The 12,782-nt window shown below is 51.7% G+C and overlaps 1 protein-coding gene across 1 annotated transcript; it reads left to right on the top strand.

The window, feature by feature from the left end:
• The first annotated feature begins 378 nt into the window (after positions 1–378).
• DUSP5 (dual specificity phosphatase 5) lies at positions 379–9,411 on the top strand. Its single transcript, XM_086616593.1, has 4 exons — positions 379–775; positions 5,089–5,231; positions 6,640–6,859; positions 9,011–9,411. The coding sequence occupies exons 1-4, from the start codon at positions 379–381 to the stop codon at positions 9,409–9,411; spliced, it is 1,161 nt and encodes a 386-aa protein (XP_086472719.1).
• Positions 9,412–12,782: the final 3,371 nt, after the last annotated feature.

The raw sequence follows: 12,782 nt of genomic DNA, 5'->3' as shown, positions 1-12,782 counted from the left end.
GCTGCCTGCGCGGCCGCGTTCGCCGCCCGCTGCCGGGGGGGAAGGGGGGGCGGAGGGAGGGAGGGCATCCCCCGCCAGGGGGCGGCGCGCCGGGCGGCGCGGGGCGGGGGATGCCCATGTTTGGAAGGCGGGCGCGTCACTCCCCTTATATGGGCAGTGTCGTCAGGGCCCGGCCTGCCATTCATATAAATGCCCGGTGGCGAGGGCCGGGATTCCCTGCCCGGGCTCGGCGCGGTGCCGCGGTGTCTTCGCCGCTCCCTCCCGTCCCGTCGCCGCCGGCCGAGCCCCTGCAGCCCCGCGGCTCCCGCGCTAGTACCGGGACTCCCCAGCGGGCACCTTCCTGCCCCGGCTGCGGCGGGGGCGCGACCCACGGCCGGCATGAAAGTCACGTCCCTCGACTGCCGCCAGCTGAGGAAGCTCCTGCGGAAGGAGCCCTCCCGCTGCCTGGTGCTGGACTGCCGGCCCTACCTGTCCTACTCGGCCTCCTGCCTCCGCGGCTCGCTCAACGTCAACCTCAACTCGGTGGTGATGCGGCGGGCCCGCGGCGGGGCCGTGCCGCTCCACTTCGTGGTCCCCGACGCGGCGGCCCGAGCCCGGCTGCTGCTGGGCGGCGGCGAGGAGGCGGCGGGGACCGCCCGCCTGGCAGCCGTGGTGGTGCTGGACCAGGGCACAGGGCACTGGCAGAAGCTGAAGAAGGACAGCACGGCTCAGATCGTCCTCAACGCCCTGCTCTCCAGCCTGCCGGAGGCCGGGGCCAGAGTCTGCTTCCTGAAAGGTGAGAGAGGTGGCAGGGAAAGAGGGGGCAGGGGCTGGGGGGAGCCGCGCGGTTTGACCCTCGGAGCCCCCCGGGTGGCGGCGGCCCCGCAGTGATCCCGTCCCCTCTGTTCCGCCACCGCCGCCCGGCAGTTAACCTGATTATTGGTGGAGGGCAGGGAGGTAACGCTGGGATTTCGTTTCTTTTCCACCCACTGGAACTAAATCCCGGATAGACTCTGCGGGCTGAGCCGAAATGCCTTTCCGCTCACCCCCGCCGCGCGTTTAAGAGGCGGATAGAAAGCAAAGAATATTACGGAAGAAGTGCAAAAGTTGCAGATTATCACAGGGAGAGGGGGGAGAGAGAGGTCGGGGCTGCGTGGAAAATAAAATCAGTCCCGCAGGGAAGCGGAGAGCCGAGGCCACCGCTCCTCGCTCTCAGCCCGGGGGCACGGGGCGGTCCGTGTTGGGCGCCCGAAACCCGAGAATCGGTGCCAGCTCCTCCACCCAGGGCGGAGGGATTTATCTCTCTATTGGGCATATCGAGGCTGACAGGGGAAATCCATAGCCGAAACTCTGGGCTTGTCGGGGGACAGAAATGCCTCCTCCCCCCCACGTGTGTTATAGCCCTTTGATTGTGGTTCTTTGTTTTCCTTCCCTGTAACCCGGCGATAATAAAACGATAAAAAAAAAATAGCAGCCCGCCCTTTCTCTGCCCTCCCATCCCTTCCCCCTCTCCATTCCTCCTAGCAGTGCCTTTGTCCTTTTGCCCTCTCTGTTTCTCAGCTCCCATCCTCCCTCCGGGAACGCTCCCGCCCGCAGCACCGCACACCCGGCTGCCGCGGCCCCGGCGTTCCTCGAAACGGTGCCACGCCGAAGTAGGAATTCCCAAACAACCCCCCTCGCCGTAACCTGAGGCCATGGGGAGGTCATAAATGAAGGAGAAAACCAGGCGACGTGTCTTGAAAAAACTCTGCCCCTGTGTCCTCACCGGCCAGGGTTAATTCACTTTTAAGCCTTTTGTCACACTAGTTTTTGTCCTGATGTGCCCAGTTTGTGCCTCCTACAACGAACAGTGCCCGAAGGGCTTCCCCGCAGGGGTGAGGCACCTTCAGCCTGAGTATTGTCCGGTACTACAAGGAGGAGGGAGACTCCCGGGACCGTTTGCCACCGCCCTGGCTCTGTCCGGGTGCTGCCAGCCTGTCCTGGGGTCTGATGGTTGCCTCAAAAGCACCAATTCTGCTGCTGCAGGGCAGGGATACTTGCACTGTGCTGGGCCAGGTGAATCCTTGGGGACCCCGTTAAAGTAGGGATGAAGAAACATCTCCAGGTTCATGCTGGGAAGTCTGTGGCAAAGCAGGGCTTGAACTAAACGACGCTGACTCTCAGCCTGCTGATTTAGCCACAAGATGGTCCTTCCCTCCTCATGTACCAGCCTCACGCTTTGAAGCGGTGGCTGTGGCTGTGGGCAGTTTATCTGGGGTGGAGTGCTGATGTAGGCTCTGCTTCAGTACCTCTCACGTATTGCAAAGTGTCTTATCTTGAAAGCCTGTCGATTTGAGGCTAAAACGATTTCACCTTAGTGCATGAGAAAGTTTCTTCCTTTTCCTGTTGCTGTTCCCCTTTGCTTTGCTGGAAGTCCTCTGGGTCGTAGGATCAGGCCCACGAAGCCCACAGCTCCGTTTCAGATCTGGTGTGGCCTGAGGACCCAGTGATTCAGTGGGCAGCACTGCTGATTCACTGGGGCCACGGACCCCCAGGAAGTTGTTGTGGTCTGGAGAAAGATCTCTGGGACAATAGGAGTATAAATCATCCTGAAGCACTGGGCACTGCTCAGAAGAAAGCGTCCTTTGCAGGTCTGTAGCACCGACCTTGCAAATAATGGGCTGTAAAACTACCACGAAAAAACCCCTTGAGGTTCCCTCCTTATATTCCTGTTCTCCCTAGGTGTGGGGGAGCTCGGAGGAGGTATCGGCTAATTAAGGGATAAGGTGGTCTCCTCTTGGAAGTCACAGTGATAAGATAGGAACAGGTCACCCCCACTGGGTCACCAAGCATCCTGGGGATCTGGCCCCAGCCAGGGTGGCTAATGCAGAGCAATTGCAGGCCAAGCTGCATGTCGGCTCAGTTCTTTCCCTCACTTTCTGGCTTCTAGGGGTTGAGTGTGTCACATCTTTCATCTGTGTAGGTGCAGTTTCATTCTGGGTGAGCTCAGCCTCAGCAAGGCTGGAGTGGTTGTATGGCAGGGGAAAGAAGAGCTTGCAGAAAGATAACGGATCCTCCCTTGGTGCTGACAAGGATTCTATTATTTATTGATTAAAACCGAAGCACAGCCCAGCTCTCTGTGATGAGCAATCCAGTATTTGCAGAAATGACCTCAGGGAAGCTGGGTTGAGTGTGGAAGGGGAAGAGAGGAGATTGCTGAAGGATGGGATGAGAAGATGACTCACTGTAAGAATGGCCTGCAAATATCCTGATCCCCAAGGCTTGTAATTAACCATTCACCAGCTGTGTCAGCTGCCCCAGAGACATGAGACATGCATGTCTGTTTGAACACACACGCTGATTTGGCTTGAGCAGATTTCTGTGTTCACTCAAAAGTAAAAAAAAAAAACCGAAAAAACCCACACAACAAAAAAACCAATACACAGGGTGTAGATGGGGATAATGTCTATTTATATAAACTGGACGTATTTTTCCTATGTGATGGCAGTGGTTGGGGAGCAGGGGGGAGATAAGGTCAGCTGTGCAAAACAAGAGGATTTAAAAGTCCACCCCATGAAGGGCAGTCGAGATCAGAAGAGCAGAGAAGTCTGGAGAGCTGCTTGTGTTTGTTGGCTTTTCACTTTGCCAGTTGTTAGGGATATCATTTTATCAAACCCCCTTTTGGTCTCCATGGTCACTCGGCTGCTTGACCCACTGCCTGGCACTGTGAGCTCTGGGGCGAGCTGGCTGAATGTGGCTGAGGAGTAGGAGGAAAGGTGCAGGTGTTGAGTGCCAGCTGACTGCAAAGCCACCCTCCTGCCCTCCGTCATGGAAAATAGACTTTCTTCGCATTCAGTGGGCTTTGGATCCTGCCAGCCTCTTGCAACACGAGGACCCCACGGCAGGACTGAGTGGGCGACAGTAGCACGTCACGAATTCGAGCACACATCTGCTCAAACATTGCAAACAAATGAGACACCGGCGTTACGGGGCTGAAATGTCAGAGGTAGCTGTACCGGGCAGCCTTGGCAGTGTGGGCGGTGGGGGCCCTGCGGCCGCTCAGATCTTCAGCACTTCCTTTGTTTCGAAACCCTTCTGTGCAGCGGGGCACCCTCACCGACACCGCTTATCGGGGCGAAACAGTTGCAGGTGAATGAATCACGTTGGAGGGTTTGATTTCGGCACCTTGTTTGCTCGAGGGCCACGCTGGAAGGATTATTCAATCTAGCTGTTTGGGAGCTTTCACTATTCGTTTTTGTTCTGAAAAAGCACAGGTGGCAGACACGTGGCACACCACTGACATTGCCTGGCTTCTTCTGCTACCTGACTTATTCACATCCATTTTGGAGATCGTGTGCAATCCCAGCCTGGAAACAGGCAACGATTTAGCTGACAACAAACTTTGTGTAACAATGTAATAATAGGATTGATTCCTTTTCATTAGCGGTGCACTGAATGAATCGAATGCAGTACTTAACCATGCAGAATAGCTCATGTGAGGCTATTCAGTTGTCAAATGCTGTTACAGGATTTCATTAAGTTTTATAGCTGTTATTGAATAGATTGGTTTCAGTGGGACTGTCTTCATTACCTCGCCATCTTGTGCATTGTGGTGATTAATGACACAGTTGCAAGCATCCCCCTCTCATGCCTATGTCCATTCAAAAATTCAAATAAAATATTTCTTATGTTGTCACAGTGTGTATAGTAATAACAGACTTAGGATGACTCCTGATTACAGAAATCTCAGTCTCAAACGCTGGGAATAGTGCTCATCTGCAAAACCTGGGGGAGAGTGTTTAGTCTCGGCTGTACTGGAGCTAATGGTTGCTAGATTCAACAGAATTACATTCACTAACAGTTTTAATCTGGATCCAGTGGCTTTTGGCAAGTTAATAATTGTCAGTGGTATCAGGTTTTTCTTCAGCGCTGGAAGCCTTTTAAACAAACCCTCTTCCCTAGGGAAGCAACATCCCTCATTAACCCCCCAGGGCCCATCGCTGTGCAGCATGATCCCACTGCATTGCAAGCACCTGAGCTTCATTTCTCCTCCACTGTAATTAAACCAGGTTTTGGAAACACAAACATTCATGTTTCTTTTCTTTTTCTTTTTTTTTTACCCTTCCCTAGGGGGATATGAAACTTTTAACTCACAATATCCTGAGTGCTGCGTGGATGGAAAACTCATTTCCCCAGAGAGGACCGAGGTGGAGAGAAACCTCACCAGTCACTGTGAGAAGCAGAGTGCCAACCACAAACCCGCTTATGACCAGGTGTGTGTCACGGCTGTGGTGGGTGCCCTTCCCCTTGGGTCTTCTCCCTCCTGCCACCGAGCTCTGTTGGAGGCTGGCAGGGTGCTGGGGCCCTCATGCTGGCGTGGGCTGTCAATGTTATATTGAATAGGATGCCCTGTGCGTGCTGCTGGCTAGTGTTGCCTCTGGCTGGCTTCAAAATTAGGCAGCAGAAGGATGAAAAATATCCTGTGTAGCCCCAAAACTCTATATGCCACCCATTTTTATCACACAGCCAGACAACATGAGCCGTGAGTGACTCACGTCTCCCCAGGAAACTTATAACGGGCAGGGGGGAGGCTGCCAGGAGAGTTGTTTTTCTGGCAGACAAAGGAGCCCGCTTTGCCTGTGCCTCCTCCGAGACCCCAGGAGGGCTCCAGTGCTGATGGAGGGGGACTGGGGCAGTGACTCCTGAGAGCCGCCCTTGGGCAGGGGCAGTGGGGTTTCCACCGGGGAAGTCATCCTGTTGCACCCCCGCACCCGCCCCAGCAATACGTGTGCTCCGAGATGTCACCCTGTGGTCAGGCCGCTTCCGCCGAGTGCGTTTCCTGGCGCTCGGGGAGCCCCCGGGTGATGCCTCTCAGCTCCCTGGGGGCACCTCCTGCCCCAGTTTCCGTCCTCCTGCCGCAAGTGGCTTTTGTGTGCTCCCGGTGTGTGGGACCCACCAGGCAGGCAGCTCGGGGGGGCTGGGAAGCCCGTTTCTTGCAGCTGGGGGCTGGTAGTGGCTCTTGTGCATCATGGAAAGTTACCTGTTGTCTCTGAAACCCTTGTGTCAGGCGGTGGCTTTTTTTCGTTCACAGTCTCATCACTCAGCCTTTGCTTGCGCTGATGAAGGAGAATCCGAGATGACATCTCGGAGCAGGTGACACGGCGGGTGCTGAGCCCCAGGGATGTGCATCCCCAGGGGGGAATGGGAACTTTGCTCCAATATTTTTTTTGTTTCGCTTCAACTTTGGATGTGTGAGCAGAGGGGCTGAGCCCTGGGCTGAGCTAGAGCAGCTTCTTCCTCCATCCTTCTCTTCCTCCCTGCTTGGACGTGGCTCCACACCTCACCCCTGTTTCAGTAAAGCCTCAGAGGGAACGGGCCTCACATATGAAAGTGCTTTGGGTGCGTCCCGAGGGGCAGAGCTTTAAAGAAAGGCAGAAACATCCTGCGTGTGAGTGGGCTGGGTCTGACTTTGCACCTCGCAGATGTGGACAAGAAAATTAAGCTCTTTTTCCTGCAAGGGCTTTGCCATTGCAGCACTTCGCTGGCCAGCGGCACTGAGGTCCAAAAATGCTAGTGAGGGAGGGGGCAGGCATCCACGCAGGCTCCCTTGCCTCTCTCTCAGATATCAGGACTCAAATTCTCTTGAAAAGGAATTACATGTTTCTGCTCCTTCTCTTCCAGGGTGGTCCAGTTGAAATCCTGCCTTTTCTCTACCTTGGTAGTGCCTATCACGCTTCCAAGTGCGAGTTTCTTGCCAACCTGCACATCACGGCCCTGCTCAATGTCTCCAGGAAAAGCTCAGAGTCCTTCAAGGAGCAGTATTGCTACAAGTGGATCCCGGTGGAGGACAGTCATACGGCGGACATCAGCTCACACTTCCAGGAAGCCATCGACTTCATCGGTAGGTCCAAATTAACAAATGTCCAAGTCTTCATGTATTTTAAATTCATTTCTGTTAAAATACATATTAATGGGAAGGATATTTTATTTTCTGTATGTTCCCAGATGTCATAGCAAAAGTTTAAGCTCCTTCCCTTCCTCAGCATCTCTCCTGGCAGAGGGACTTCTGCAAGGAAGGAAGGAAGAGGGACATTCAACGTAAGGCCTCGGTCCTCCTCTCCAGGCTGGCAGGCTGAGGAAGGAAAATGCCTCCTCTTGTCTGCTGTTAGGCAGACGAGGCGAGTGAGCTGGTTAGCTTTATTTTCTTTTCAAACCAAACGTAGGTGTAACTTCAGCATGACAGGGAGCAAAGAAGTATGGTTGAATAACACCAAAGACGTTTTGTAAAGGAAAAAAAAACATTGATTCCTTGAATTAGTATGGCAGATCCTGTAGAAGCCAAGTGAAGCACAGTCAGTTGATGTGCTGGGATATCCCAAAGTCAGGTCTTAGAAATCCAGCATCTCCCCTTATCAGAGCTCTTTCCATTTCTCCTTTTGATCATACCGGTATCTCACCCTTTAATCAAATACCCCAATGCAAAAAAAAAAATGAGGAGGCCTTTAGAAATCTTTGGGCCATCCGCTCCCAAATGTTCCCTCATCAGGCTGTGTTGGTGAGCAGCACACCAGCCGTGCCAGGTAGCGCAAGGGAGAGGCTCCTCCTGGAGAGGCACAAGGTGGTTTAGTGGGGTGGAGCAGCCTCAGCCTGGGTGGAGATGATGTTGAAATCAGTGCCGTTGCTCTCCAGGAACGTTCGAGAGAGAAACGGAATGAAAGCCCAGGTACAGAGTTGCTGGACTCATTGCTCAGCTGAGTTCTAGTCCTTCAACAGCGCAGGCAGAATTACAAGAATCTGATCTGAGAGAGCTCGCTGAGCCCGAGCCCTTCCTGGTAAGGGACTTCTCACACCTTTCAGGGAAACGCTGATCCACGACACACTTCTGTCCCATCCCCAACCTCTTCTGATAGTTGTTGAGTCACTTGGAAATTTCCCGGAGTTTACGGATGACTTCAGTTTTCACTTTCTTTTAAAATTGAGTGTGTGGTGTAGATGCTGGAGATGACTCAAATCCATGTCTTCCTTATTTTCTGCAGTAGTTAAATATAACCAGTCGTGGTGGCACCAGTCCCCCAGCAGACAATCAAAGACAGGCAAATGATTAGTTGCTCAGCTCTGTTGTTTCAGTGCCACGCACTGAGCACTACACTCAGCACAGCTCTCCATAGATTGGAGCTTGAACATATTGCTCAAGGCGATAGAGCAGAGAAGGTCTATTTTTGAACTGTATTTTTGTGTGGAAAGAGCTTATTTTAAGCACATTCTCTTTAATCTCATAACAATCGTTGTGTTGTGTGAGTAACCACAGTGGCTCCTGTTGTGTAAAATGGGTGCTTTGCATAAACCTTTTATATCCTGACTTAAGTCCAAGCATCCTTTAACCAGGCTGTAATTAGCAACTGCCTACCAGCCCTTGTGTGCTTTGTGGTGAGGCCCCAGCGAGTGAGCTCAGCCTCTCCACCCAAGGGTACCCACCAAGGGCTCAGCTCCTGGTACCGCAGTTTGCTGCAAACTGGCCAAGCAGGGACTTAGGTTTGGACTTTTAAGAACAGTCCTGTTTTCCTTGTAAAGCTGATAAGAGAAAGGCAGCCCTGCAGCTTTTGAAAGACCTGACGGTGGGAGGGCTGGCTAGGCTGGGCTTGGGTCAGCACTTTGAGCTACAGGCAGAGAAATGCAGGTACAGCAAACGCAAGCATTACCCAGATACCTGATCTCTGTCTCGCAATGCTCTGCAAAGTCAGTTGTTCCAAAAGAGAATCAGGCACGTGGGAAGGAGGTGGGGAAAGACTTTCCTAAAAAATGCAGAAAGAAGCAAATCAGGATCCACAGACTCTGAAACCAAGTGTCATATGCAGCTCAGCTACATCTCAGGCTGAGTTTTGTCTCCATTTTAATCCCCATGTTACCCTTAGCACCCAACAGAAGAGCAGGCCTCTCCTTGCTGGCGGACTGGCCGTGTGCCATGCTCCACCTCCAGCTCTGGTTGTGTGTCACAGTGTCTTCTCCGTCCCCAATGACAACTGACATCTGCGATCACTTTTTTTTTCCCTAGATTATGTCAGACGGACAGGGGGCAAGATCCTGGTACACTGTGAAGCAGGGATTTCACGGTCTCCCACAATCTGCATGGCATATCTCATGAAGACTAAGAAGCTCCGCCTGGAGGAGGCTTTTGATTACATCAAGCAGCGCCGAAGCCTGATCTCACCAAACTTTGGTTTCATGGGCCAGTTGCTACAATACGAGTCGGAGATCTTGTCTTCCACTCCCAGCCCCCCTGTCGCCTCGTGCAAAAGAGAAGCTGCATCTTTCTTTGCAGATGAACTGACGTTAGGGAAAAACTTTGAAGGCTCGTGTTTTGCCTTTCCTACCTCAGTGTTGAGTTCTGTGCCCATCCACTCTCCCGTCCACCAGCTGAAACTCAGTCCGATGACAGCATCTTCATCCTGCTGAACAGACCGGAGCTGGTGTGGTCCTTTAATCCAAACTGTGACCCTAACAAGAACATTTCATGAACGTGCAATAGAGAAACCTCATCGACTTAGTCTGAGATGGAGTGGTTGTCGTGGGTCATACTTCCCGTATGCTGTGACTGTAAGAGGCAAATGCTCTAAGTGTGGCAGGTTTTCTGAACTTTTATTGTTCTTTTTTTTAAAAAGAGTGCTTTTTTAGGTTTTTATTGACAGAGTGTGCACCCACTACTGTATTTCCAGGTTCCTGGGGAGCAATGAGAAATCCATTTAGTATGTTCTCAGTTCCCATCTCCTTCCCTTCCTATTTTCGAATAGACCCTTATTTAAAGTTTCGAGCAATAAACAGCAGCAGCAGGGAAGAAAGCAAAATGAAAAGCACCACCTTTTCAACTGCAGAGGTGGTGAGAGTGAATATTTGTTCTGGTTTTTCTCTGGCTTTCCTCCTTCCCTCTCCTGTGTCATGTTTCAGGGAGCAAAAGGCTGGGGCAGCGGGAGGGAGCTCCTTTCCCAAGACACTGTTGCACAACCAGGTGAAAATCCCCTCTCCTTCCCCAGCCTCTGAAGTGTCAGGTATTGACCGCAGTGTAACTGGATACCAAATCAGACCGTGGATCCATTCAGGTGTGGCATTTCCTATACCTCTGCGTTTGCCTTTGTACTGGATGTGCTTTTAACTAAAGCAGGGGACTTAACCGAAGCTATCGCTATCAGGCTACCTGCTGAGCTATTATCCTTCCATCTGTTATTTAAGAACAGCCCTAGAATACTTGAATGTCTCCACAATCCTCATCCGAGTTACTTCCCATCAGATGACACTGTAGCTGCTGGATTTTACACCAAAAAAACCTGGCGAGCTCGGCTCCAAGCCACCTCTTCCTCCATCCCTCCCAAATGTTTCTGACGTGTATCATATGTGGTCAAGTGGTCTTGTTCAGTGTTATGTGGCTTGCTTAGCACATGTGGTCACCTTCTAGCCAGTCTTCCTCCATGAAAACTGGTCACATTGGCTTCTGTGTTTGCAGGGATTTCAGAACGAGCAGCTCTCTATCTGTTGACCTTTTTATTTTTTTTTATATGTAATATGTATGGGAAATGGCAATAATTTCCAGAAGATCTCGTGAATGTGAAAGAAAACTGCAATGGTTTTTATGGAGTGTAAAAAATAATAAAGAAAAAAAATGCCAGGAAAAGAAATCTGTTTGTTATACTTGGAGTGAACTGTAAAAGTGCTCTGGCAGAGCTTGGTGACAGGAGAGGTCACCTGAGAAAAAACACTGTGACCAAAAAGTGGTATAAAGAGGGAGAAGAGAAGGGTAAGCACCCCTGGACTCTGTGTTGAAAGCCTCCAAGGTGCATCTCTACAGAGGGGAGAAGGTGAGGGGGAGGATTGTTTTAAACAGAATTACATGAGTCACAGTGGTGTCACTTCCTAGCAGCTGGGCAGGCACTTCTGTTTTGATTCATGCCTGTTTTATATAAGATTTGCCATCTTGCTGAAGATGAAAATCTGAACTGGGCATAGCCCTCACTTCCTTCCCAAGCACATGCCATGGGATGTTGCATGCCTTGGTCCCTGCTGTCCCACAAGTGTCATGCCAGGAACCAGGGCATGTGGGTAATGCTCATGTTTTCACATCTTTTATTAAAAAAAAAAAAAAATTGAAATGCCAACATCTCTGAGGTATTTCATACCCCTTTTCAGCTGGAACTTTTTAGGCTCTTTCTGGCTCATCACTGCAGCATACTTATCTGCATTCCCAAGCTATCAAGTCGAAAAATTTATGGTAGATGTCTGGGTTACAAAGCATCTGTGCCCTGTGAGATTCACCCATTGGTAACTTTTTACCCCTAGGGAAGCAAATCTGACAGGTGAGAAGCTGTCATTGGAGATGAGCTTTGGATATCTTCTCTGTGCCAGGGGGACGTGGCAGCAGCCCTGCCTGCACTCTGGGAAACCTTAACATGCAGCTGGGGAGGTAAAGTAGGTGATCTAATAAGAACAGATCAATTAATTTTCTAAGAGATCTGATTGCTTGGGAAAGTGCTCACTGGAAACCTATGGCCAGTTGCAGTGAAAAGGCCTCTCAGCCTCCACAAGCTCCCCTGAAGCAGAAAGGCTGGTAGGCTTAGCGAGAGCGACCACATCAGACCTACAACCTTGACAGAAACTGAGCAGCCAACAGCTCTCAAAAAACAGCATAAAACCTCTTCTGGGGGAATAACCAGCTTTGTTTCTCAAGGATGAGGAAGCTGAAATCCCCTGCAGAGCTGGTGATGTTTGCCATGGAATCTTGCAGACCATGAGGCAGTGGGCTGAAGGGGTTAACAGAGAGACTGCTGGCCTTGGCAGATTTGACCATAGCAGCTGGAAAAGATCACAGGCCAGGCAGGGGAGCCAGGTATTTAGCAGAGAGGGAAGACAGCTGCTTTGGTTTTGGAGAGGGGCTCTGATCCTGAGCTTTAGCACAGCGTGTTGGTGGAGAATGTTGGCAGGGGGAGATGCTGGGCTGGGATTCAGCAAGGATGGAGGGCCAGAGCCCTGCAGGAGCCTGAAAAGGGGTTGTTGTCATCCCTGGACACAGGAGCCTGAGGTTTGTGCTTCTGCCCAGGGCACTGTTGCCCTCTGCTTGGCTGGTCCCAACCCATGTCTCCTCCCTGCAAGCTGAAGGAAGTCCCAGCATCCAGGGCAGAGCAGGATGTAAAATACTGCTTCTCAGAGGGATGTGCTCTCATGCTTGTGCTGGTGCCTGATCTGCTAGTGCCTCTGCCCCTAGCTCAGCTCCTCCCTTGGCTAGCTTGGCAAATCCTACCTTTCTGAGGGGACATCACAGCCATCTGATTGCAGGACTCCGGGGAGAGAGAGCACATGTTCTCCTCCTTCCCTGGCCATGCTGCTTCCATGGGCAGGCAGGAGCTGCGGACCCAAGCACCGATGTGTGAAGGTGAGTGTGACAAATCAGGATGACACCTACCTGGGAGATAGGATATGTGAGTTTGAACCTGCATGGGCACGGCAGGAAAGCTGGTTCTCTGCTTCCAGACACCAGTACACAGCAGTCGCTTCCATCCTTAGGGAAAGGAACAGGTCTGACAGCATTTCGTGGCTTGTGTGCTGAGCAAATTCACCAGATTGGGTAGGATGGAAGATTTAGGGGGCTTTCATAGCCCAGATGAGCTTGGTTTTGGGTAGCTCACTCCTGGGGATGGACGTTCAGATCAGGCAGGTGTGTGGGTAATGTCAGAGCTGGAGGATGAGGGCTGACAGCGATGGGGGCTGAACTGTCTGGTTCAATGTGCCTGTGTCCATCTGCCAGCTAAGCATGGTAGAGGAGCAGGGATCTCAAAAACAAA

The sequence above is a fragment of the Tauraco erythrolophus genome, chromosome 9 (genome assembly GCF_009769465.1).
Source record: "Tauraco erythrolophus isolate bTauEry1 chromosome 9, bTauEry1.pri, whole genome shotgun sequence".
Classification (NCBI taxonomy): Eukaryota; Metazoa; Chordata; class Aves; order Musophagiformes; family Musophagidae; genus Tauraco; species Tauraco erythrolophus.
This window is presented reverse-complemented; position numbering and strand designations above follow the sequence as displayed.

Bases quoted from the DNA above. Each gene is read 5' to 3' on its own strand.
- DUSP5 (XM_086616593.1), top strand. From the start codon at position 379: ATGAAAGTCACGTCCCTCGACTGCCGCCAGCTGAGGAAGCTCCTGCGG. The intron at 5,232-6,639 runs GTGTGTGTCACG...CTTCTCTTCCAG, and splicing joins ACAAACCCGCTTATGACCAG to GGTGGTCCAGTTGAAATCCT. The intron at 6,860-9,010 runs GTAGGTCCAAAT...TTTTTTCCCTAG, and splicing joins GGAAGCCATCGACTTCATCG to ATTATGTCAGACGGACAGGG.